Source organism: Seriola aureovittata, chromosome 4 (genome assembly GCF_021018895.1).
Source record: "Seriola aureovittata isolate HTS-2021-v1 ecotype China chromosome 4, ASM2101889v1, whole genome shotgun sequence".
NCBI lineage: Eukaryota > Metazoa > Chordata > Actinopteri > Carangiformes > Carangidae > Seriola > Seriola aureovittata.
Genome location: NC_079367.1, coordinates 26,072,742 through 26,099,528, shown reverse-complemented (window position 1 = coordinate 26,099,528; position 26,787 = coordinate 26,072,742). Strand labels below are relative to the sequence as shown.

The following is a 26,787-nucleotide window of genomic DNA, read 5'->3' as shown; positions in this document are numbered from 1 at the left end:
ATCAGCTGGTTTGCAACTGTTTACTTTGCTTCCAAAATGGGATTCACTTAAATAAACATGTATCTAATTGCTCAAAGAGTTACTGGAAAATCTAAACAAAATCAGGTACTGTGGGGAAAATGTGTGATGTGATTGAAACCAACTATGTTAAAGGTTTTTTTTTTTTTGGGCACCTGTCCTATCCTGATTTAATGTCAACATTTTGTCAATATGCTGGAATATTGACATTCCTAATATTCCTTTTAAGACTTCTTAAAATCCCTGTTCAGCGACAGTTTTCAACAAATTCTACCTACAACTTATAGAAAATATGACTTGGTAATTCAGCACTCCTGGTTTGCAAGCAATATTAAAAAAAAATGAAAATTTAAGAAACAAAGACACAATTTGAAAACATTTCTTGCTTTCTTAACTTGCTTTGGCTTAAGCTATGTGGCTAATGATCTAAAGAACAGGCTTTTAATATACTGAAAACTGCAGCACTGTATTCCTGAGTCCAAGAGACAGCTCAGTCAGAAGAGAAGACAAACCACAAGATCTACCAGAAAAGGGCACCAGCTGGTCCGTGTAAGAAAGCCTGAATCATCTGAGATAGTTCATCTTGTGCATTAGATAATGTGTCTTTTGATACTCCTTGGACAACACAGATACAGATATTAGTCAGTTCGTAGCACAATGATATGAAAAGGAGCCAGTCCTCAGGATTTTACACATTTCATTTCATGTCGTTTAAGTGAGTTCAACTTTTAGCTGTGTGTATGTGTTAGTGTTGGCCTCATAGACTTTGTCTGCCCAACCAAACAGTGTCTGAATAATTTTCCTGCCCTGTTAGCTAGTTAATACTAGCTGTGCTACTTAGCTGTGTTTCCATTAACCTGCTAAATCCACAATTTGAAACTGCAAACTAAAAAAAACAATAAATGGAAACACATGAATTTTGAAAAAACTCTGAAATGTCACAAAAAGCGACATTTCGCACAACTGAAATGGAAACACTTTTTCCGCATTTAAGTGACATGACATGAGTAGTCACATGACATCCAAAAACATTGCAGACTATTATCTCCCATAAATCCCTGATACATATACAATATAAGGGTTTTGCTTCTCCGTCGTTACGTGCACCACATGCCCACGTCACCTTCAGTTAAATACTACAAAAACCTCTTGTGGTTTATGCAATCATAATCCCCAACAATTAGCAGATGCTGGAAATTCACCGTGTTTAATTGGAATGATTTTGCAAAAGGAGAAAACCCAGCTTTATTCACCGAACATAACTCAATGGAAACACTGACCATTCGCAATTGTGTTTTGTCGACTTTTCTGAACTGCAATGGAAACACGGCAACATTATTAAATGAAAATGTTACAGTCCTTGGGGTTAGTAGTGTTCTGATACTTAAAGGTCCATGTTTCCTTCAGGACTTTGAGTAGCTATCAGAAACCTTTTGACAGATGTTTAGTTTGTTGCATAGTCATCAAATCCAGGTCGTTTTTAAAGGTAAAGTACAGCTTTTGAACACCATTACCACATGATGTTGGTAAAGCAGCCTCTCGTTATGATTTAATTCAATTCCGATCCGATTCAAAATTCAATGCCGTGAAAGTAACATGAGAGATCGAGATAAAACTACTGGAGTTGAAAGTGTATGTTTAGGAGGAGCTTTCCCTGTGGCACGTGCAGTAGTTAAACTGAGGTTGAAACCCCTGATGCACTATGTGACCTTCAGGACAAGGACACTGATAAGACCACTGACCCACCGACCCACCGGTCCATGTGCACACGCACACAGACAATTGTTTCAGCTTCCAACACACTGGCCCACCCTCGCTTTGTGTGACTGGAATCACCATGAGAAGCATGTCTTTTTCCTGAAAGAAATACGTTATCAGTCCTGAATACCTTCTCCGTGCAGATACTGCATATTTAGAGGGGGTTTGTGTAGTTTGCATTGCTGTTACCGCATGTGGTCTCAGTTATTAACCTCCCACGGTAACCAGTGAGACAGATCAGTCAACTGAACATACTGTCAAGGCAACAGAGAAAAGCTATTTATCATCACAGATCAGCACACCCCAACGTTATTACGTAATATTTCATCATCGGTGTTGTTCTGAGATCTGCAGATTTGTTTTGAGTGGAGAGAAAAAAGTTTAGTTTATCATCATCAACATCCTCTCGTATGGGAAGGTACTTAGGTCAAGAGTAGTTACTGGAAACATTTTCGATGGTTCTCAAAGATGTCTAAAAGAACTTTTCTACACCCCCTCACCCACTCACTGCAATAGTTGGAGTCTGTAGATAACACCTGAACACTTCCTACGAATCTGCAGTTAAAAACAACCCAAACATTTTAGTTCTTATCTTAAGACGTTAAGCAATGCTGGTAAGCTACAGTAAGTGGAAACGTGAAGGCTAAGTTTTATCAAATTCACTGGAAAGATCCAGAGGCTGACACAGGACAGATAGGAATATACTCTTTGAATAATCACAGCACTCCCACCGGTTTCCAAAGAATTATCCCCTTTTCACCGCTGCCATCACGCCCCTCCTTTCCTCTTCCTCAGCTTCAGTTAATATAGTTCATATAAATAAGGTATAATTAAAGCAAAATATGATTCACAACCTTTGTGTACAACTCTTAATGTTAAACATCTGTCTCGCAAGTACAATGAGAAACCTGCAGCTCTTAATATTGTGCCTTCCACTTTCAATCATTCATCCAGAGATCTTTACCATGTCTGTTACACTTTAACTACTCCAGACCTTAGATACAGACCCTCTGTTTACTCTCCCCTCACCCAAACAGGTGGGAGTGCTACCGGGGGGCCGAGCAAGTTGAATGATTAAGCTGAGGCCATTCACATGCCAAGGCTGGCTTTTTTTGCCATTCAAACAAGGTGGGACAGATGATGATTAGAGCATGTTCCTGGCCAATAACCAAGTAACTCCACCTTCTGCTGTAGAGACATGCGCTGTTTATATCAGCAATCAGCTCCACAGAGCCCACTCACTCAATCAGCTTCCATCTAGAGAGAGCATCTGTGCACTTTGACTCACACATAATTCAGACATGCCTTCAGTGGGACTGGAGATACTTGGAGTGGCTCTGGCTGTCCTGGGATGGATCTCAGCCATCGTGTCCTGCGCCTTGCCCATGTGGAGAGTGTCTGCGTTCATTGGGGTGAACATAGTCACAGCACAGACCACCTGGGAGGGCATCTGGATGAACTGCGTGGTCCAGAGCACGGGTCAGATGCAGTGTAAAATCCACGACTCTATGTTGGCTCTAAGCGCCGACCTTCAGGCAGCCCGTGCCCTCACCGTCATCTCCATCGTGTTGGGCATTGTGGGAATCCTGGTGGCGATTATGGGGGCAAAGTGCACCAACTGCGTGGACGAAGAGACAGCAAAGGCCCGTGTGATGATAGCTGCCGGGGGGGCCTTCATCTTGGCCTCTCTGACCCAGCTGATCCCTGTTTCGTGGTCCGCACACACTATCATCGCGGAGTTCTACAATCCCGTCATCCCTGAGGCACAGAAGAGGGAGATCGGCGGAGCTCTGTACCTGGGCTGGGCTGCAGCTGCATTTCTGCTCATTGGAGGGGGCATCCTCTGCTCCAGTTGCCCCGCACAACCTGAGAAAAGGTACGGGCCTCCGTCGAAGATGGTGTACTCGCAAACCAGGTCAATCGCCCAGAGCGACTACAACAGGAGAAACTATGTCTGAACTTACACCTGCTCTTTTCTCACACCCTCTGCCGTCATGGACAAGACTGATCAAAGAGAACTGGAGAGTCATTTTTTATAAATTATACACGTGTTGTCTTCATGTTGAGATGGAGAAAAAGCTGATATTCATGTCACCATATGTCCCTTTGAACAAACTTGTTTCCCTTTGTTAATTTTATTGTGTGCAACTTTGTCACTGTTGGGAGCCGCGAGGAGAACAACTGTATGTTAGTGATGTGTTGTCACCTTTATTTTATACTTACTTTATACTTACTAAAATGAATTGTATACATTGTTACACAAACTTAGAGAAAGGTTGGTTCTAGTTTTTTGTATTGACTGTGTATGTGTTTCATGAAGAATTTCAGATTTGTTTGGAGGTATGTGAAGCCACATAATGTAGTTTTGTTATCTATACATTTTTTAAAATCAGTTCATATGAAATGTTTTAATGTTTGACGTGTTTTTTTCATTAAAGGCCTTGATTTTTTTGACTTAAGTTGTCTGTTTGACACATTCTGTATTTCAAAGTTTGAAGAAATTATATGAAATATCAGACCAAAGACCAAAAAAACTAAACATTATGCCCTGAATCCTACTGGGACCTTATAGGTGGCCTGAGCCCTCAAACTGAGAACCAGTGCTCTATTACACAGTCTATACTGTTTGCGCCCATAGTGAATAATTCAAAAAGCAGGTCATGGTAGATTGAAGTCATACGTTGTCACACATTCATCTATAATCTTTTCATAACAGAACTGACAAACATGAGGAAATTGGAACTGCACAATCCAAAATACATCTAGGACGATGTTTGCTCTGTATAGAAACAGGTGCAAAGAAAAATGTCTGACTCCGTGCACCCTGCATACCCCGCCATTAGTCTGACAACTGGAGCACCTATTCACCTGGCTGTCTCCCATATGTCTGTTGGGTCTGTGATAACAAGAACCACAGCTTTGTCAGCTGCCACCACACTCGACTATCTGCACTGCGCTCCCAAACAATGGACCCATTTCATGTCAGAGGGGGAGACTGGGTGAGTGGGGGGGTGGGGGTGGGGGTGGGGGTGGGGGGGTTGTCAACACTGGGGCCACAGAATGCTAAAGGAGGTCGGGGCATTTCAAGGGAGACAGTCCCAGCCTCAAAGAATTTCAAGGGCATTCTGCAGACAGACAGACAGAGTCGTTAGGGCCTATCAAACATAACAGGTCAGGACCTCGTAACTCCAAGTTATCATACTTTCCTTTAAAGTTTAAGAAAGTTCTTTTATCCGTGGTCTCAGGAAACATTTAAAAAACCTCATTGCATATATGTCAGTCAATGTGAACGCCAGATGTATTTCGGAGATTCAAAGTTTGCACCATGCAGCTCTGATAAGACGGTGAGGAGGCTGTTACTGAGAAATAGAGGTTAAGCATTCTTAAATTATTAGTCATTAAAAAAAAAGAAAACATCACGAGAGCTGCAGACAGAGACCTGAGCTCACGATGAGGAAGCGATCTATGAGGTACTTTAGTTTTTCAGTGATTAACACGTTCTGGTTCAAATGAGGAGAATCCATTCACAACCTGTTTCATGAGCACGATAAAGAAAACTGTTGATTTATAAGATAAATCAGCCGATCTTTTTGCACTGAGGTGTGTACAAATATGAACACAACATTACTAAATAAAATGAAATACCCACGTCTTCAATCATACAATAAGAGAACTGTTTTGATATAACAACACGTGCAAAGCTCGGTGCCCTTTCAGCTGTACAGGGCCTCTTTGTGGCCAGGCCCTTTGTGAAGCTGGCCATGTAAGCTGATAGCAGAGACTTCTGAGAGTGTCTAGGTCCTTCCTCCCCCTTTTGGTGATGTCAGCTCCCTCAGAGACTCCGCCCCCACACCTGATCTGCCTTATAAAGGATACTGGTGAAGTCGAGGCAACAGATCATCACACACTCACAGATGCGAAGCCTGAAATTAACTTAATTACTAGTTGGGATTACTGGTCTCTGGTCGACTCTTCCACTCAGCAGATTTTTTTTCCTGTGACTTCCTCACAGGTGTGACACACATTCAGCAGCAGGACAGGAAGGCGTTTCAGTATGTCTATAGGGCTGGAGTTGATAGGTATCTCTCTCTGCATTTTGGGATGGATTATTGCCATTGTGGCATGCGCCCTCCCCATGTGGAGGGTGACGGCCTTCATCGGCAGCAACATCGTGACGGCTCAGATCATCTGGGAGGGTCTGTGGATGACCTGCGTGGTCCAGAGCACAGGCCAGATGCAGTGTAAGGTCTACGACTCCATGCTCGCCCTCTCCCAAGACCTCCAGGCTGCCCGCGCCCTCACCGTCATCTCCATCCTGCTCGCCATTCTGGCCGTGCTCATCGCCATCGCCGGGGCCAAGTGCACCAACTGCATTGATGACGAGGCATCCAAGGCCAAGGTGGTGATCATCTCTGGGGTGTTCTTCATTGTATCCGGGGTCATGCAGCTCATTCCTGTCTCCTGGTCGGCCAACACCATCATCAGGGACTTCTACAACCCTTTACTTCCTGATGCTCAGCGGAGGGAGCTCGGGGCCGCGCTGTACATCGGCTGGGCAGCTGCTGCCCTCCTGTTGCTTGGCGGCGGACTCCTCTGCTGCTCCTGTCCGCCACGTGAGACCAGATACAACCCTTCAAGAATGGCTTACTCTGCCCCGCGGTCTGCAGGCGGCCCCGGGTTAGAAAGGAAAGACTACGTATGAACGAAGGTGAAGAGGGAAAAGACATTACTGAATCTCACACCTGCTCCCCCACACCAAGCTGAGGGCGTACTGAGGAAAAAAGGAGACTCCGCAATTAAGAATTTTTTGAATTTGCCTTTAATGTTAAGTATCTCTGAATTAGGCTCCTTGTTTTTCAGAGACTGAAAGGGATTTGAGTGGAATTTTGTTTGTTTCAAAACAAAACCAAAAGATTTTGTTTTTTAAGGTTTACGAGCGTTTACGACTGAATAGTTTTTATAAAGATCGCCATCACTGCTTCATGTGTTACCTTCATAATAAGGCACTTCTGTGTACAAAATGGAAGAACTGGATGTGTTAAACTGAACAGCAGCATTACCAACAGGATCATGTGTTGTAAATACTGTAATCTGAATATCATTGATCACCTGTAACAGTCACAACGACAGTAACTGTGTTAAGGGGGGGTGGGGAGGTGGCAGTGTGCACTGAGGCAGCACAAAAGCACCACAACAATGATTATCTTTGTGTCTTATATACCATTGCCGTACATGTATCTCACAAGTGTTTTTTTTGTTGTTTTTTTTAAATAAACATGATTTTTTTTTTTTTAAGATACTGCTTGTCTTGTCTTTATACACTTCAAGTGTAAATTACCCTTTAATTTGCTTATGCTTTAAGATAATGCTCCGTTTAAGGTTTTGTTTTTGCGTATTCACCTCAGCATGAGTCAGTAAACCGGTAACGAAAATGACGGAGTGCGTTCTATCCTTTGTAAGAGAACCCTGACATTCAATCCTGAGGGCCACGTTACCTCCAACTGGCAATTTAACCACATGCGCGCTAAACAATTAGCCACAGGATCAGTTAACGGGCAGGGGTGAGAAGTGTGAGCACAGAGGAGTGGAAGTCATGCTGGGCAGGTTACATGATTTATTTGTTTTCTCGCCCTTTTGACTTTAGTTATCATTGGATGCTTGGCTGAGCTGGCATGTTTCTTTCTAACACCCTGCCACATATTTATACAATTACACACATTCATTTGTGGGAGCTGCCCTGTATCACCACACACTTCTGCTGATGACTGAACAGGATGTACTGGTAAAATCAGAGGTGCCTTGCAAAAGCACAGGGTATTTTTAGGTGAAAGACCTTGTCTTCCAGGGAACCAGCCTAAACTGTTCCAGCTTGGAGCCTCCTGGCAGATTCCTGGATGTAACTTCCTTCCACTTTTTCACTGTCCTGTTTTACAAGCTGTTTCTAATGAGGAGATGCAGAAAAGCAGCACACAGTTCTTTAGACTCCAGAATATTCAAAAGACCCTATGAGCCAGAGTTTCCATGATAGACGTGAGTCGAGTCTTTCAGTCTTGTTCCAGAAACACATGCAGTCACACCTGATGACGGCAGCAACTTAAAAAATTCATGAACATCTCATAGTAAATATGGGAGAGGTCCCTTGCTGTATCACATTACTTTCCAACTGTTGTCTCTTACTCCAATATCAGTATCAGCTCTCACCAAGGACAAGGAACTGCTTGACATCTGGTCATCACTACAGTAACTACAGAGCATTTTAAATTGTAATGAGTATTGTTAGTTAGTTGACAGAACAAATGAGTTGGATGGAATATCTGACTTTTGTAACAGTCGTTTAGACGCATCAAGACAAAAAGATTTCCCGTTGCTGAGATTTTCAGAATTCAGAAACATTTTAATTTACACTTTTCCTGTGTTTTATTTGAAGTGTTGATCAATAAGAAGATATATTTGTGGTTTAAAGCATCAGAAACCATCTCAATGTAGTTTTACATCTCCTCTCTCAGGATTCTTGCTGGGAGCTCTAGTTACAACAGGTCGGTGAGCCAATCAGAAGAGAGGCTCTGGCCGTGCTGGGGGCGTGGCTCAGGGCAGTGAAGGTATAGTTGTGACATCACAAAGTTCCAGAAGTCCTGACGGCTGGTTTTAAGGCTCAGTCTCTGAATACAGGCTGTGTGTATTTCTCTGTGGACTGAGGCTTTGATACTTTCACAGTATTAAAATAGAACCTAGACCTGCTTTATAATCAAACTACACATGGAATACAATATGGGATCTTTAAGACCGTATCACAAATGAGGAAATATATTTCAGATTGGAGAATTGACAAAACAAGTTAATTTTTGATTTGTGTTCAGATGAAGTCAGAAAAAGCTGTAATGTATGTCATGGTAAATGCATAGCATGCTAACATGGCCGGTTGTGTGACCTTACTAAAACATAAAATGCATAAAATTGCAGCAATCTTTGAATGTATTACTAGTTATTAGAAATTCATCTGCTGAAAAAAATCTTCCTCTCACTTAAAATTAAACAAATGCTCCACATTTTCAAATCTTTACTGTTTGCTGTCTAATAAACTGTATGACGGTTTTCTTTTGTATTTTGTTTTGAGTTCTTTGAGTGAGAAAGGTCAAGATTTTCATGTTTTGACAAGAAACTCAAAAATCGTCAATCATGTACCAACAAAACTATAAAGCAAACAGTGACCACGTAAAAATCCCTGAGGCTACGATGAAACTGAATCTCATCAAATACCTAAACCTGGGTGACTGAGGAAAAGGGCTTTCTGTGAGTGTCTGTGGTCATGCTCCGCTGGCTCAGGCCAAACTCTGGTCACATGACCGATACTGGGGAATGTGAAGGGCAGAGAGGTTGCCTGGCACCTGAAGTCAGAAAGGAAAACCCCCCCACCCCACCTCCCTGAAAATAACACAGGCTCACTGTGTCCATTCAGTGGGAACTGAGGTTTCTTACCTGCAATCACAAGAAACCCGAATCCAAATCTAAACAGAGCCACAAAGGAACTGATCCAACAAATTCAACAAGAAGGTTTCACAACCATGATATTTACTGTTATGCGCGCACGCGCACACACACACACACACACACACACACACACACAGACACACCTGTATCACTCAAATTTTCCTATACTTGAATCTCTCCGTCATGTTTGTTCCTCTCTGAGACAGAGCGCTGTCTAAAAGTTCAAAACATTAAAACATTAACTGTAAAGTTTGTTTGTTCATAACAGCCACAAAACCGAAAGTCTGTCTAAGCTTGAAATCTGATCTGTGACTCTGCCAAAGGAAATACTGTAGGCACAATAACAGCAACAACACAACAGCTACACAACAAAGAAGGTATTGTTATTAAATTGAATTATATCATGCTATTTTATCCATTCACTTTAATTTGTCCATTCATTCTGACACATTAAAATCACCTTAATATTGTCATTGCTCCTAATGTCTTTAGCTGGCAAATGCAAATCTTAAATGCTGTGAGAATAACTCTCACTCAAATCTCTTCTTGAATAAGAATAAGTTTTGTATTGCATTCCAGTTATTTAATGGAATACATTTAAGTAATTATGTATTCTACATTCAATTTAAAGAGTACAATTAAAGGTGTGACAGACAGGATAACCAGATTATCAAACTGGTGTTTTTCTTTCAAGCAATTTAAGACAAAGAAGATATAACACTGAAAATTAAGATTTGTTTTTCTATAACTCCAAAATGTACAACATAATCTGTTCAATAGGAAGAAGCTGATCGGGAGGTGAAAACCCCATTAAATCTCTGAGGCAACCATCATTAGTCTTTACCAAAATACTGTGAGGAAGTTAAGGGAGGATGGCTGTGCAGAAAGGTATGTGCCACAGTATTACTTAGGTCAAGTTGTACTGGCAAAATCCGTATGTGTGTGCACGCATGTGTGTGTGTGCGTGTCAGCCTATTAGGTCATTGGTGAGGAAAAAAGTGAGCAAATGTACCTGCTAATAAATCCAGCTCCCTCCCTTACATTCCAGCACAGTGTTTGTCCAGCTGTGCAGAGATAAGAAACACTCACTCTCACCACCGCTCAGGTTTGTGGTAGAAATAGTAACGTTAAAGCTTGTTTTGGTGAGACAGGAATCTATGGAGAGAAGAGAAAAGGTGGGTTATAAGGTTGCCGGTTCAAAAAGTAACACCACCACATTAATGAGTATCCTTCTCCACTCACTGAACTGCTGCAGGCCGAGAGGAGTTCAGTGAGGCACCTTAAAAATGAAATGAATGTTAGGATATCACATCAAAAGATAAACACAGTGCATATATCAGACACTTTGACAGATTGAGGTCAATCAAAAAAATTCCTCCTCAGTCAGATTTGAAGGTCTCAATGTTACAATTCAAAGGAATTGTTTTATTTCTTTTATCGTATTCTTCTTAATTTTAAAATGACTGCATCAAAAGAGGAGAGTGTAATAAAACCTGCCTGTCACAATAAGGCACACGCAGGGGGATTTGTCCAAAGAAACAATCAGGGGAGAATATTCTGCTGCCCTCAGGTGGTTGGATTCAAAATCTGCAAGAAATCTTCAGTTGCAGCAGTTTAATGTAAAGCATACTACACTGGTTATTATAGGTTGTGCAATAAGTGACACAACTAAAATGATTAATTTAGACTGAAAGCACAAACTGTTCCTCTTCCGCTTTAAAATCTAAATCTCTTTTTCTGTGTCATTCGTTTTGTTTTGCAAAAATAAGAATTATGATTTATTTTGAAAGGGGATGATGAGATGGAGGAAGTGGCATAAGTGTGTTTAATGCATCCTGATGGAAACCTGAGATTTTTGTGATTCTGACATCTGATTATCTGATGATATAAAGTTTCTCCAGGTGTTTCAATTACTTTTTGACTAACTCTAATTTTGCATTCAAAAATCTAAAAACTTTTTATTATAGCACAATTGAAATACAACAGACAACTACTGGATCTGCTTTACTTGGTAATTACTTAATTTCAGATTACAATTTCCTGTTACTTTGATTTTACTCAGTATTTGGCTACTTTGAAGTTTCTTTCTTAATGTGTAATTATTGGTCTGTAAATTAAAGGGTTAAATTAGACATGGTACATTTCTTTGTATTTGGATAATAAAGAAAAATATTGCACTTGCAGATAACAACTTGATGCAACACCAATGTGTTAATACAGATGTAACGTTGAACTGTAGTTTATCATTGCAGACGCAGAGCTGCTGCAGGTCCTCACGACGCAGGTGTCCAACAATGTGTCTGTATCATCCATTGACACATATCATCTCTGTCTCTCGCGCACACGCACACGCACGTACGTCTGTAAAAGTCATGGCAACAGAACGGTGACGCTTGACCGAGGTGACGTAAGAGCTGCAGACCTGTCCGCTCTCTCATTTGCACTTGGACTTGACCTGAGTTAACCCCTTTGCAAGACTTGTGTGTTGAAAAGTTGAACTCTTGAACAGCGGATCCCCTGGAAGACCTCTGCAAACCTCCTCAGGAAAACAACCTTGGAAAACTACACAGAAGAGACACCTACAGAAAACTCCTGCAAATTTCATCTGCTGAAAATGACTTTGGATGGGACCCCCCATGGAGGAGCACCTGCTGACCCGCATCAGACGGTGGATCACCTCCTTTGCAGGTAAGACATCTTCTAATTTTATGCCAAATGCATTAATTAATCTCCCGGATCTAAAAGAAGGTGTTTTCAGTACAAAATTAGCAGTAAATAATTGTAACTTGTTGAATATAGAGATAAAACATTAATAGAATGTTAGTGGGTCTGTTAGGAAAACACAGTTTTTTTGGTGTAAAACTTTTATTACACAGTAAGAACGTGCTCAGTTTCCCGGGTCAGGTGTGGAGTGTGTTAATAATTGTGTGTTGACTTGAAAATATTGTTATTTTCGTTTGATTGCGCCAAGTTTCCAAATTTGGCTTCGAAATTTTAAGGGGAAAAGATGGCGACCGGGCCTTTTTTTAAAAAATGCCCCCCAAAAAATGTATTGTTGTGACCATGGAGACGATGGAACAAACATCGGGACGTCAGAACGTGCAGGCCGAACCAGTGCACGGTCCGCTCCTCTGTGTGGAGAGTCCAGTTTGCTTGTTGGGATTGTTGAAATTTAGCTTCAAATGTTTCCAGAGACATTTAAATTAACAGTTTATCACATTTTTTAACTAATTCTCCCAAAAACGCAGCAATAGATCAGTGTTGTAAGTGAATAAAAGTGTTATTGAACTGAGGCTACAACAACAGTCCAGTGATCAACTCTTACAGCTTGTACTAGATTAGAGAGGCATGTCATTTTAATAATTTATTGCTGTGCTATGCATAGCTGTATTGAAATATGATTTGGTATTTTCAGCACAGCAGCATCAAGAGACTAGTTGGTTCACACAAAAGTACAGATGTTTTTATGGACGTTGTTAATACATGATTTAATTAAAATGCCAGTCGTTCAGCGTGCGTAATTACACATGGACTTCTGGTACAAGATCACTCAACTGTCCACATCACATGCCTTTATGTAAAAAAATAAATAAAAAGTGGCATTAAGTGTAATTATCAGTCTGATATCTCAGTAATTTACTCATTATAAACCTAGAATACACAATAACATAAATACAATCATGTATGATAATGTGTATACAGAACGAGCTACATGCATGTTTATTCATATAATATCACATATTTAGCACTTCAAAGATTACTGGTCTGTCTCACTGATCATTGCTCTTTGCTCTGTCTCTCACTCTGACCCCTGAGCTGCTGTTCACTGACGACAGAGAAGGTGAGCATGAGCTCCTGACTTGGAAAGAAAGTGACTTAATCTATAGAATAGTTTATGATATGAAGACATAGTCATTGGTGTTAGTGCTAGTTTGTAGTATGGTCTACGATATGAAGACGTAGATAGAAATTTGTGTTATTGTTTATTGTGTGGACCTCTTTACTAAACCCAAGGTCTTTTCTTGTCTGTGTCACTAACTATTATTTATTGTTCTTCCTTTTTACCACCTGAGCTGCTGCTGTAAACTGTGATAAAGGACAATAAAGGGCCGTCCTCTCCTTTTACTCTCTTGTGGAAACATTATTAGAGAATAAAAGTATTTATTGGGAGCTTAACAGTGTGTGGACATACTCTTTTGTATACTGTTCAGCTGAAGGAAATGATTTGCCATCCAGCCTTAAATGTCCTTGTATTCCTAGATTTGAGTGTGAGGTACAGCTGTGAATCATCAGCAAAGACGTGACAGGAGATGTTGACTCCTTAAAGCTTAGATATCTTGTTACCATTTTCTTCTTATTACTTTGCTCGTGTTGAATCTACCCATGTATTTCAAAGGGAGGAATGTACATTACACTTTACAGGCAGTGGAAAGGTGACAGGTGACATTTCCAGTAGCTGCCACATCTGTCGTTCACATTTGGTTTTCATCTGTATCAACAACCCCTGAGAGGCAAATTAAATTCTTTTTCTCTGAGAAGATGCAAGAAAAAAAATTAGAAAAATTTCACAAGTGTAAATGGTAATGTTTGTTCAATACACCAGGAGTGTGGGTGTGGGTGCAGCAAGTCTCGTCACCTCAGATCTCTTTTCCTTTCTCTGCTTGGTTTCTCAATTCAACAGAAGCTTCTTCAGACTTTTCCTCTCGTTAGTCCAACTCCTGCCTCAGATTTGGTTTTGATGAATGCTGATCTATCCCCCTTATGATGTGGGGAATATCTTCTTCCTGTAATCCAGATGAGATTTACAGCATGATACAGCTGCTGCTCCTGCTGCCACCTAGTGGAGAAACAGAAAGTAAATCATTAGAGGAAAAACACCTGTTGCATAAACTCAAGACAAGAAGCATGTTTTCTGAGTAATTTGGATCATTTTGCTGAGTCCAGAACTACCTCAGATCCTGAGGATGAACCCAACTACAATGATCTATAACCCAGTAAAACTATTAGATTTGATGAGTATCAAGTTCATTCCTGTAGCTGTTTCCTTATGAGTTTTAGGTTCATTAGATTTCCTGGAATAAAAAATACTATGTAGGAAAAAGATTTATCTTCACAACTACTCTTGAATGGCAAAAACTGGAGCCAATTGTACCAATATGGAGATTGCATCAATACTGAACTACCTGACAAATCCTCACACACACAGTAAACCTGTTTTAAAAACTATGAGCTGAGCTGAGCTGACAGCTGTGCTCAAATCAGCTCCACCCTGTCACTGTTGAATCGAAGCATTATGTAGAAACATGCTCAGTGTTACCTGGAAACAGAACCGAAATTCCACAAACCAGACGTGCAACTGGTAAAATATTTACCTTCGTAAAACAGGTTGTTAATTCATTTCCTTTAGTCCATCCTGCTGTGTGAGGAGAATATGTCAAAACTGTCAGTGATAATTAAATCATTCCTTCTCATATGCCTTTACTTGGCTGTATAATCTTTGGTTCTTTTAATAACTATTACGAATTTATAGCAAATACAGAAACGAAGCACAAACCTAAATGAAAGTTATTTTTTTTAATTTGATATGTACAAACAAAAAATACTTTAATAAGTCAAACACAAACTGGTAGAAGGAAGGGCGGGGCAGAGGCAAAACCCTTATAAAAACACATTCAACATTGTCCCATATTACTCATCCATTATTTGTGCAAAGCTCACAACAGATCCAACAGGCACTGCCACATTTCATACACAGAGCTCATTTTGTTAAGAGGAAACAAAACACAACTAAAAAAAAAAAAAAAAAACACACACACAACTAGGTAGCATTTTGTTTTCAACAGCGTTAGCCATGTCGCTTAATTTTTTAGCACGACGGGCAGCAGACAGACACACAGACGGGATGTGCACAGTCAGTTGGGCCTCACAGCTTTTCCCCTGCATCAATCAGTGGAGTGTAAAAGTACGCAGCATCGTCCTCCTCATAGATGATGGCCACAGTCTCACCAGCCTCTGTCACTGCTGCACTGGTCTGTATGTAAGCCTGAGGGGAGGGGGAGACAACAAAGACTCAAGGCAACGTTTGACATTTTCACACACCAAAAATATACAAGGACACTTTTATTCTGTACAACACAGATGAACGGAGAATTCGGCGCCAGCTAGAGGAAACCTGAGAATAACAATCAGAAGTTTTATTTTGAAATAACTTTATTCGTGTCAGTACCCTCTCGAGCAGCTGCAGTCGCTCTTCGTTCAGCAGGTTGCTTTGCCTCAGCTGGCTGACCGTGTTCTCCAGACCCAGAAGTTTCTCCAGGTGTCGTCGGTGTCGCTGCTGCAGCACTTTCACCTTTTTCTGCAGCTCGGCCACAATCGCCTCCAGCTGCTCTTTACTCAGGCTGTTCTTATGGTAGCTGTTCATGTAGGAAAGAAACGCAAAGAGACTGTAAAAACTGTAACAGTGAGAAAATACAGGAGAGTAAAGCATGAATACTTGAACTGCTCTTCAGCAGTAATTTCAATGGTTTTATGTTGAGATGCACTTTTTGTGTCAGTGCTCACCAGTGCTCCTCCAGCTGGTGATCCTGCCTCTCTAGGCTATCGTCCTCTGACTTGTCATCATCTCCCTCTCCGCCGTCTGTGTCCAGTCTTTCCACAGTGAGAACCAGGGACGCGGGGGAAGGCGGTACATGTTTGGACACTATAGGCAGTGTGGATGTGATGGGCTTGGAGCTCAGAGCGGACGACAGCACTGTGTCCGGGGAGAAGGTGAACTTGGTGGAGGTTTCACCGGGGAAAACGTTTGGTATCGTCTCAAAGTAGGCGATGACCTGAGTTTCATGGCCTTCTTGGACATCTAAGAACTCCTCCGTGGTACAAGTCGCATCTTCAACACTGAGAGAGGCCGCAGCTTCATCCGCGCCGCCAAGTGTGGAGTCACTCGAGACCAGCCCGTGGCCCTGAGTTAAAATGGCAGCAGCGATTCCACTCACAAGCTCCTCTTGCCCCTCGCCAACGGCGCATTCAGACATCACTACCACCTCTGTGTTCTCTCCACTATTACTCAGATCATCTACTGTCTGGAATAAGGTTAAAGGGAAATTTGCCCCCGTTTCGAATCCGTCGAATGATGCCAGCGTGTTCAGATCTGTCCTGAGAGAAGAATCGGATTCTCCAACATCGCTCGGCTCCACCAGGCTGGCTTTGCCCTGCTGTGATGGGTCGACGGTGATCTCGTACAAGTGCACCGTGTGCAACGTACTTTCCACCTCCACGGCGTCGACAGCCCCCGTCCTGTCACCTGACACCATTATGCTTTGATTACCGTCAGCGCGAAGGCGTTTTGGCGTCTTCTCGCTTTGATCCGTGGCTTTCCGTTTCTAAAGAGAAGCAGCAACTTAAGAGTTTATTATTGTAAGAGCAACACTTTCCTACTGACTCAGGAACGTCATCAGAATTGGCCAAAGTGTGGTAAGTCTTTGTAAATTGCAAATGATCAATTCAATATATACATGTAAACATCATTTTAAGTGCAGAGAAATAAAAAAGAGGTGGTGAATTTACTGTCATTTTTTTTTTTAACTCACTCTGTTTAGAATAATAAAAACCTTCAAAAACCCTTTTCTGCCTCCTCTGGTTTAAGAGCTGCACATTTAACTGAGCAGAGAAAGAAGCTTCCATGCTGCATAAAGCTGCAAATGCTTCAGCCATTTCTTCATGACTTTGCTATTCAGCACAATAACACAGATATAATTACTTGCCAATCTTGTGCAGCCCTAAAATCTCAGTATAAGACTGTGGTAGGTCTCTTTGTTTTACCTCGGCCTCCTGGAAGACCGTGGGCACAGCGTCGCTCTCCAGGTAACGGATCCCCCATCGCACCTTGAAGCACGAAGGTGGAAAGTGTTCGTGGCAAATGTACTGATGTCGAGAGGGAGTCCAGTTCTCACGTCCCATGTTCCTCAGCCACTGCTGCAGTCGGACCGGGTCCTGTAGAGGGAACCTAAAAGACGATACAGATGTGAGACGCTGGTCCCACTTGAGCTCCTTCAAGTGAAATACTGCTGAGATGTTTGGAAATCGGAGCTTCAAAGCCGATGCTGCCATCGGGTAAGTGACTGACTCTGTGGACTCATCGCATTTCGGCTTGTGACACGGTACAGAGTGTAATTCAATCCAGCTCAGGCACTTTTGGGGGCAGTGGTTAGTAGTGATGCTGTATTCAAGTCAAGTCAGTTTCTATTTATGTAGCACCAAACCGCAACAAACGTTATCTACAGGTCTAACCATACGCTTTATAACATTGATTACAGAGACCCACCCATTCCCAATAATCCCCTGTATGATTAGATACACAGTACCAGTCAAAAGTTAAACCTTTCTAGTGTTTTGTGAGAGGTCGACAGAATATCAGAAAGACATTTTGAGATGATACTGACAAATACAACAAAGCCACAGCGCTCATCGTTCCTGCAGAGCTTGGCTACTGCATTCATTTTTATTTTATTGAATCCATTAAGCCTAGATGTTCACTATAGTCCATGTTGTTCTGCCATCAACATTACTGTAAACTCTAACTACTAAATGAGTGTCCAGGCTCTTTCTCTCGCTCTCTTCACTTCCAGATGTTACGGACCTGGATCTTCGTCCTCCGGGACTCCCAGCCTCCTCCTAGTTTCTCTTTCTCCAGCTGTGTGTTTGTTTCCTTCTCCTGGACATGTGAATGATGTGCTTGGTTTTGCCTCCTGTGTGTTTGTGTAGTCCGTCCTCTTTCCAGGTCTTCATGGTGGAGAGGAGAGTGTGTGACTCAGGTCCTATCTGTTGGCACCACCTGGGACTTGCTTGACGTCCAGCCTGACCATATTCTTCATTAATGTTTACAATCTTTAATGTTGTTATCCTAATTGTCCATTGTGTAAATCTACTTTGTTGTTGTATTTTGTACACATGACATCTATTGCATGTCTGTCTGTCATGGAGGAGGTAGAGACAGACTGTTGCTCCTCCTTAGGTTTCTTTTTATATTTTATTTTATATTCAAGTCAGGTTATTGAGGTTTAATTATTTCTTTGTTGTTTTCTAGATTGTTAAGCTTCAGGCAAATTTATGATTTTAAGTAATAGATCAAATTTGACCTGCCTTTACTTGACTGATCCAGCTAGAGGCTTAAGATGATGACATCACTACAATTTGTCGTGTTGATCGATAAACCATGGCTCAAATCCACAAAATAAAACTGACATTTCCAGTTGGCAGTTTATTAAGCTGCTTCACAGAGGTTTTGGTCAAACTGTTTGAGGTCACATGATAAAGACTGTGGTGCTGGTGAACTCTATTACATTACACAGAGGTGTTTCTGATATTTGGCCTATACTCATTGACAAAAACCATAGAAACTCCGGCTCCACTAACTGACCATGAAGTTGGAACAACACCTTAATTCAAAAGCAATTTCAATAAAAACTGCTTATAAAGGTGGCGATTATAGCTTTACCGAATAAACTGCAAGCTGAGTATGTCTTGAATTTGCCCGTCAATCAAACTGAGGCTCCATATCGTGATTGAATCAGGACTGTCAAAGATCAGAAGACACAAACGATAACGATAGCGACAACCAAGCGATCACACGGCGCGAGTAAATGCTCATTTCCTACGGTTGCCATGTTTCACTTCATATTAATGGGCCAAACTATTGTAAAACTCGACGTGGTGAGACAGCGTTTCTTAAAGTTAGATGATGCGTCTAGCAGCGGCACCTGATCAGCGAAGTGATCTAGCTAAAAGACTTTTTCTTTAAACTCAAACATCTTACTTGTAGAAGCTCTTCCTGTCGCTGCCGTTCCCGGAGTCATTCTTACAGTTTGGGACCGAGCAGTATTTCGGCATCTCGGGTCGGCGTCGTTGCGGCCGCTTCCTCCGCGTCCAACTGGGTTCACAACAAGGTGAAACTCGTGCTGTGTGTTGTCAACTCGTGGCGCACGGTTGACGACTGCCGATCAGCTGTTCAGACGCGTGACGTCAAATAAATGCGACTAGGAGAAACGCAACTCTGGCAATGACAATTATGTGTAATAAAATAACATAAGGTAGTTTTTTTTTTTTTTAAACGAGCATCTTCATAGGTAGAAGGTGAAAACATAAAGAAAAATACCAGCTTATTTCTAAAATCACAGGACTTGTTTTTTTTTTTAATTCAATAATTTTCTCCAAACATTACACGGAATCTTTAAATGATACAGTATATATACATATACATCAGTGTATTTTATCTAAAAAGTTGAGGGCCATTGGACAATGCAGCTGTGCGTTTCAAGACAGGATTGCATTTTGGACGTTTGTGTACTGAAGACATCCATATGGGGGGGTAATAAGTCACCAGTAATCGAGTGCCATCAGTGTTTGCCTTACACCAAAGCTAGTTTGGAGAGTAGACTGTGCGGGAGCTGCCGGGTGAGTGGCACAATGACGGTCAAGGATGAAAACATGGAGAGCAGCAGTATCTTCCTTGACAGGAAGCAGTGCAGCAGTGCAAAATAAATGTTACCAGCTACATGAATGAACCAGCTAAATACACCACTAATGGCAAACAGCACCTTTCAGAGTGTACCCAGAGACAATCCATCTCTTTTTTTTGGACTGGGATCAGAACATGTAATTATATTTTGTATTCCTGCAAAATAAAAAATAAAAAGACTGACATACTGTAGGATGGTTTGAGAAACACTGATAGACATGCTGCTCTTAACCCAGTTTACAATGCTCTAAGCTGTGTACACAGGCCAACAGTACAATGCTAGGTTTCAGAGTCACAAGATGCATCTTGTAAAAACTGAACAATCATTTTCATCACAGATCTTTGGTACATACCATCTGCTGAGTATAACAAATATTTAAAAACCAAGCAGCTCCAAGGAAACTCATCTCAAATTCTCAGGGTTGGTTTCTTTACCCAGTGATGGAACACATGAGCGAGTAAAAGGACAATAGAAATGCGGGGGTTTTCCAGTTTTAACTAATAACATGGAAGGACGTGTCCAGTTTTGGACTGGGCTGAGCTGGTCTGGTCTAAGTGATCTCTTCCCATTTGAACTACACCACACGTTTTCTGCATACAATTAGTGGAAGTTGGTCGGGGAGAGGGATCCCTTAGGCTAAGCATGAATGAGAGCATGTCCAAGCACTGGAGGAGTGAGGTGGCTGGGATGGTTCAGGTCAGATGGGAGGTCATCAGTGTCACAGACAGATTAGCGTGGCCTCTACATCATCCCCAACTGCATTAGCGTGTTGGCATATGCCATGGGCTTGACATTCGGATGAGGCTGTAAAGGAGAATGAGGGGAAGAGAAACATTAAATCTGACAGAAAATTATGAAAACAAGACTAATCTTAGTACAAAAACATATTTTAAATTAGACTCTTTACAGTACAGCATACTGACCACAGCAGTGAACTGGTGAAATTCTGGCTTGAGGTCTGATGCCCTGAGGTGAATATACGCTCCTTTGTTTCCCATCTGATCACTGCGGGAAGGCAGAATACAACACACAATAGTCAAAGTGAATGGCTACAGTAACAGTTGACTCAACACTTTTAAGATAGCCGGCGTGATCACGTACCAGTAGTTGGGTGCTGAGAACACGGTGATGCACTTCCCTGAGTGAGTGACCTCGTAGCCCTCAGCTTTGACCTCATGACTACGCACAATGAAGTCCAGCTTGTTCTGTTCCAGGAAGCGCTCCGTCACATCTGGCCCGAACTGACAACTCACGCCTCGCTTGCTGATCGACCGGCCATTCTGCATGAGGGAGAGAAAGAGAAATTGTTAATCCAAGATAAAAGTGGACTCAGTGCTGCTCTTACATAAACTACTGGATACTCTCAATCAAATCAAATACACCACATGAGGTGCTGGGTGGGTGGGAACTGACCTGAGGCTGTGGATCTGACCAGAGGAGGTCACACATGGGACCTGTGAAAAAGCAGAGGAAGGTGTTGAAATGTAGCCGTGCTCCTTTCTAGAGATGATTTCTTGAATACCAGTTTTATACTGATGGTACATTTGCAGTCTGACCCTACCTGAGTCTGGAGGCTGTCTGTTCCTGTCAATCTTCCTGAGGTCCTCCAATGTGACACCATCTTCACTGAACAGCCCCCCATGCATAACCTGAGATGGAGAATTTCATTAGTACTGTGTGTGTAACAGTACAAAACATCAAACCACTGCAGATTGCAAAAATCATATAACAACAGCTAGTGTCAGTAAGATTCAGGTAAATTATGGCTGTTTGTCAGTCTTCAGTAACAGTTGTGATATTTAAAGAAGACACAGTGATTGTAAATGAAGTCAACTTGCAAGTCTACTATTTGTCTGCCTTATAATGCATCTCTCCTGGATAACAAGGCATGCAAAGATAAGACTTGTTAGTGTAGTATCTTTACCACACCAAACTACTTTGAGGTAGAAAGAACATCTACCCTATTCCGAAACCTTTTCTGAAAAATAACAAAACTAAAATCTCTTAAAAAGCAACTTTAACTGTATGAATGTTTTCAGTGAAGTGACATCTACAGTTAATCATTTTTATAAGTTTTAGTCCGGAAATTATGAATTCCTATTTTAATGTTAAGTTAAATGTTTTGGCTCCATCAGACTTTTAATATGGAGAATTGCTTACCAGTACTTTGTTATTGATACACTGTGCAAGAGGCAGCCACTGGAAGACCTCGCTGAACAGCTGGAACATCTGGGCTGTGTACTTGGCCTTGACCTCCCCTTCAAATCCATACATCTGGTTCATGTTGTCCGTCTCATGGTTACCTGCAGGTACAACCCTGGTTATTATCGTATAATTCTGTTTAAACGACTTTGTACATAAATACAAAGTCTGTAATTCAACAGCAGAAACCAAGTGACATGTGCATGCAAAATGCCTAACAAATGAGTTATTGTGCATTGAACTTAATGCCCACACACATGTACTAAGTGTGACACACTATTATGACATACTCAGCAACATCTGCAGATAATACACATGCATTCATTCACTCATACACATGCAGGCAGTGAGTGCTCTCACCCCTAAGCAAGTGGAAGTTGTCAGGGTAGAGCAGCTTGAAGCCAAAGAGGGTAAGAATGACCTCAACAGAGAAAGAGCCGCGATCCACAAAGTCACCATTGAAGAGCTGAATTCTGTGGTTAAGAACTATGACGCACAAGTTCTCCATTTGGCTTTTGGCTTTTGGCTGTTGTTGTCATATTAGACACAGAATAGTACAAACACGTAGGAAAACCACATTCAACACAGATTTAAAGCCTGATGTGTGACCGTCTGCAAAGAGAAAGGATACATAAGGGTTGGTCTCTGAGGGTAAGCCGTTCAACTTGAAGATGTTGAGGAGATCGTAGTATTGCCCATGGGTGTCACCACAAATTGTTATTTTTTCTGTCTGTGGCAAAGAAAAACAGAAGACTTTAAATCAAGTCCAAATAAAAGATGATAACTGAAAAATAATATTTTGTATTTATTTACTGTTGTGCTGTAAGTCTATAGTATTCTAATGTTGCACTCAATGTTCATGACCCAATATAAACTTTTATTCACTTCACTAAAGACCAAGTCCTCACCTCTTTTAATGTGATTTCAACCAAACTTGGTAGTTTCGATAGAACATCTTTAACTTGCACCAAAATCTGAAAGAGTACAAAAATGTTTAATTACAGATACAAGCAGGTTTCCCTTAGTGAGTGTGCTGTATTTCATATGAACAAACCTGTTTACCTGATAAGCACACTTTCTGTGCAGCTTCTTCTGGTCTTGGAACCAATCCATCATCTCATTCATGAACTTCATTGAGACCTTCCCATCTTCCAGTTTGGGGCCAACGTAGTCGTCCTCGATCGCTGCAATACAAGGTCGGCTTAATATCAGATGAAAATATAATAAATCTCATCACTGCATTTTGTTATCCTTAGCTCCTGTTTCAGATTGTTAGGATTACAGATGATATATTTTTATGACTTACTCATGTTTTCAATGTCCAGTGAGTCAACAACAGATTTTTTTATCTCATCGCTGGCGATGGCTCTCTCAAAAGCCTTCTGTTTCACAATCTTGTTACATTCCTGATACTTCATCCTTGCATCCTTGTCATTTGGTCGAACTCTTACTACCTATCATCAGAACAGAGAAAAGACATATATTAAAACACACTGGTTCATCATGAATGGGCATTAAGGCAGACATAAGGGAATTCACTCAGTGTAGAGAATCAAATGTAAATGGTAATAAAAGTATATCAAGGATCTAATTTCTTTATTATGCAAACACTTTCTTCTGGATGAAAAATAATTGTCTGGTACTGTAAATGTACAACATTTCAACTATTCAGTTATTCACTGTACCTATATATTTTAGAATGTATGGGCAATCTATATGGCATTTAGTTTCAGTTACAGTCTATAAATACATATAAATCCAGTTCCAACCTCTCACAGCTTCATGAGGATTAACTCTCTGTTGTCATGGTGCTCTGTCTAGTTCGTACAATAAATTGCTATGACTATGGCTGAGCTTTAGAGGTCTTTGTTGTCACAGCCCTGGTATATTTACACTGCTTGTTATGAGACGGCACGAACAACAATAGACACCAAATTAGCAGCGTCTTTACACTGGATCTAATTGGCATCATGACTGGATTAAAGGATAATCCCTATTTTGGGCTGTTAAGGCAACATGAAGAGCCTAACTCAAGGTGACAGATCAACAGATGGAACTGGAGAGCTCCTTCTTTTGAGAAAACAGGGAAAAACATTTACTTATACTGTGAACATGCTCGTGTCCTGTATGTTCTCAGTTCAGAGTGCATGACAGCTAAAAGTCTGCACCTACTAATAGCCAAAGATCTTATATTTCTTACCGTCTCGTAGTCCTTAAGTGCAGCCTTAAACTTGCCCAGTGCCATGTTGGAGGTGGCACGGCGATAATACCCCTTAATGTAGTTCTTGTCTATCTCCAGGGCCTTCGTAGCATCCGCCAGGGCATAGCCATAGCACTCTGTGCGTAGGTATGCCAGGCTTCGGTTGCTGTAGTAGATGGCATTGGATGGATTGAGCTCCAAGGCCTCCGAGTAGTACTTGATAGCATTTTCATAGTCTTTCTCTGAAAAACAAATGTCACATCTTCACTGGACAAACATGAACTTTGTAGTTCTATAAAGTCCTTGTAAAAATGTCAAACATGCTGCAGAAAGTACAAATCACTGCCTGCAGTTTCACTGTTTACTGTCAATCATGTTTCAAGTGAAAGTACCAAACATTTCTTGGTATCTGCTTTAGTTTTTCTAATTTCACAACTAGAATTTGGGTTTGGGTTTCTGACATTGAGACAAAACGACACTTTGTGCTCTGGTGACTCGTGTTCAGCAGGATGTGTTTGATATTTTATGTACATGATATTTATCTTATTAATTCAAAGAATTGTATACATTGAAAGACAATGAAAATATGCCTTAATTGCAGCTGTAAGTGAAATAAACAATATCAATAATATGCTTCATTTAAAACCTCAAGATGGATAATTTAACAATAATCTGTATGATCTGTATGCTTTTATTAAATATTTAACCTACAGTATGGATGGGTGATATGGGCTGTGAAGAGTAGTAATGTAGAGATTGTTCATTTCAATCTGCTAGTACAGTCACAAAAACTGTATCAGTAAATCCAGGAGCAACATTTTAGGTATATCACAGTGTTAGACTAATCAAAATCATAGATGACATTTGAGGTCGAGTTACCATATCAATAGTTTTGTCAATAGATGCACAATATTTCAGCTCCAAGCCAAACACACTTACATCAGTTCCTGGACAAAAGGGAAGTTATGATACACAGTGAAAATCATCCTTTGATCCCATTAGTGAGCATACTGTAAGGAGGTAGCCACACCACTGCTAACCAAGTGCACTTGTGCTTAACAGCCATATAGTCTGTTCAGTGTGACCTGCTGTATGTGATGGAAAAACTGCAATAGCTTAGAAGCCAATATCACCACTGTGATGCATGTTATTCTTATTCCCACTCAGCATGGAGGACAACTCCATGTCCAATTTAATTGCTAAATATAACAATTGCTATTGTGTACAAAACCCAGAATGTTATTTTAGACATTTCCTGGATCAAGAGTCCATTTGTAAATTCAGCACACAGCTAATATGATAATGCACTTTGGAATGAATGTGCAATACTTGTTTCTACCCACTTGGGCGTACTTGATCATACTTGTTGATCTAATTTTGTTACAATAACTTTATGAACAGGTCATACACCTGCCTTTACCAACACACCACAAACTAAATCAGATTTTCCAATAATAATATGTATTAATATTTGACAATAAGCCAGCAATGCATGACTGGCACAGTTTTCAAGTTTGACATGATGAAAAATGTAAAATACAAAAAATAAGTTTTATATTGGGATAGGTGATGGCACATTCAAACTGCAACGACTCTGGATGATTATTAATAAATAGCTAACCTTGTCCTGTTTATTATTTTACTGTAGTAGACGGAGGGTAAGAATCCTGCCCATCCTACTACAGACAGCCTTTCCATTACATCTGCTCTGACTCATCACGGCGTCAGCCCTGGTAATGCCCAGGCCTCTAAAACCCCCAAACTTCACCCTACAGGAAGCATGTCATGAAGGCACACTCTATAACATGCCACTGGCAAAAAAACTCCAGTGTTTTGCTTTTGGGAGGACATATGGTTGAAATATACTTAGTTTAAGTTACAGGGCACCAACGGCAGAGGAGTTGACTATGCTATCGATGCTCCTCAGTCAAACTAAGTCTTGGACCAAAATGGGAGTTCAACGTGACTATTAGCATTTAGTTACCCTTTTCCCAATGAACTGACGTCTAGTAAGAACGGATACATCTAAGTCGAAATTTTATGCATTGAAACGCACAAGCAATACAACGCTGAACGTTACGAGCCTCGCTGCTGCTCACATGCGTCGCTGGCGGCAGAAATTTCTAGTTGTTGTATCTGAACCTCCCATAAAACTACACAATAACCCAACAGCACGACCGAATAAAAATAAAGGGGTCACTGCTGAAGCCACCAGAGAAGATACCAAATCTGAGCAAGTGCACAAATACAAGCCACGCGTGACCCCGTGGGTTAACAACGATGCTTTAGCGTTAGCTGAACTAGCTAATCCAATGAATGAGGTTTACAGCTAGCATGCTTTCTGAGCGATGTTAGCTTAGCTTAACGTTAGCTACCGGCTCCCGTTGGAGCGTGTTGCAACACAATCATGTCCTCCTGTAATTAGCGGTGACATCTTTATCTGTTACAAACTGCAAACAACAGCCACTGACTTGACAGGTCTGCCAAATTACCTTTGAAGTACTTATTCGCCTTCTCCTTGAGTAGCTCTGCATCATTACCTCCCTCCGCCATCTTCTTCTCACTGCCGTTTACTGATTCGTGCGCCATTGGCTCGACGGTCGCAAA

The 26,787-nt window shown here is 41.2% G+C and overlaps 3 protein-coding genes across 3 annotated transcripts; 1 reads left to right on the top strand and 2 right to left on the bottom strand.

The window, feature by feature from the left end:
• The first annotated feature begins 2,978 nt into the window (after positions 1 to 2,978).
• LOC130167539 (claudin-3-like) lies at positions 2,979 to 7,242 on the top strand. Its single transcript, XM_056373824.1, has 2 exons — positions 2,979 to 3,568; positions 5,821 to 7,242. The coding sequence occupies exons 1-2, from the start codon at positions 3,078 to 3,080 to the stop codon at positions 6,476 to 6,478; spliced, it is 1,149 nt and encodes a 382-aa protein (XP_056229799.1). The 5' UTR covers positions 2,979 to 3,077; the 3' UTR covers positions 6,479 to 7,242.
• Positions 7,243 to 12,103: 4,861 nt separating this feature from the next.
• Positions 12,104 to 19,259, bottom strand: LOC130167537 (THAP domain-containing protein 5-like). Its single transcript, XM_056373822.1, has 6 exons — positions 19,076 to 19,259; positions 17,083 to 17,266; positions 15,826 to 16,643; positions 15,491 to 15,677; positions 15,192 to 15,307; positions 12,104 to 14,101 (listed from the first exon to the last, which is right to left on the bottom strand). The coding sequence occupies exons 1-6, from the start codon at positions 19,147 to 19,149 to the stop codon at positions 13,954 to 13,956; spliced, it is 1,527 nt and encodes a 508-aa protein (XP_056229797.1). The 5' UTR covers positions 19,150 to 19,259; the 3' UTR covers positions 12,104 to 13,953.
• A 171-nt stretch (positions 19,260 to 19,430) lies between these two features.
• Positions 19,431 to 26,787, bottom strand: ppp5c (protein phosphatase 5, catalytic subunit). The gene is made up of 13 exons (XM_056373823.1): positions 26,673 to 26,787; positions 24,181 to 24,422; positions 23,287 to 23,434; positions 23,043 to 23,164; positions 22,889 to 22,954; positions 22,612 to 22,710; positions 22,341 to 22,446; positions 21,939 to 22,081; positions 21,340 to 21,427; positions 21,192 to 21,232; positions 20,880 to 21,058; positions 20,702 to 20,783; positions 19,431 to 20,582 (listed from the first exon to the last, which is right to left on the bottom strand). Exons 1-13 carry the CDS (start codon positions 26,767 to 26,769, stop codon positions 20,520 to 20,522), a joined length of 1,476 nt encoding a protein of 491 aa, XP_056229798.1. The 5' UTR covers positions 26,770 to 26,787; the 3' UTR covers positions 19,431 to 20,519.

Coding starts and splice junctions, on each gene's coding strand:
- LOC130167539 (XM_056373824.1), top strand. CDS start 3,078: ATGCCTTCAGTGGGACTGGAGATACTTGGAGTGGCTCTGGCTGTCCTG. Junction 3,569..5,820: donor AGGGAGATCGGCGGAGCTCT/GTACCTGGGCTG, acceptor CAGGACAGGAAG/GCGTTTCAGTATGTCTATAG.
- LOC130167537 (XM_056373822.1), bottom strand. CDS start 19,149: ATGCCGAAATACTGCTCGGTCCCAAACTGTAAGAATGACTCCGGGAAC. Junction 16,644..17,082: donor CGGTCTTCCAGGAGGCCGAG/GTAAAACAAAGA, acceptor GCTTCTCTTTAG/AAACGGAAAGCCACGGATCA. Junction 15,678..15,825: donor CACCAGCTGGAGGAGCACTG/GTGAGCACTGAC, acceptor CTACATGAACAG/CTACCATAAGAACAGCCTGA.
- ppp5c (XM_056373823.1), bottom strand. CDS start 26,769: ATGGCGCACGAATCAGTAAACGGCAGTGAGAAGAAGATGGCGGAGGGA. Junction 23,435..24,180: donor CACTTAAGGACTACGAGACG/GTAAGAAATATA, acceptor TTCTGATGATAG/GTAGTAAGAGTTCGACCAAA. Junction 22,711..22,888: donor TTGAAATCACATTAAAAGAG/GTGAGGACTTGG, acceptor TCTTTGCCACAG/ACAGAAAAAATAACAATTTG.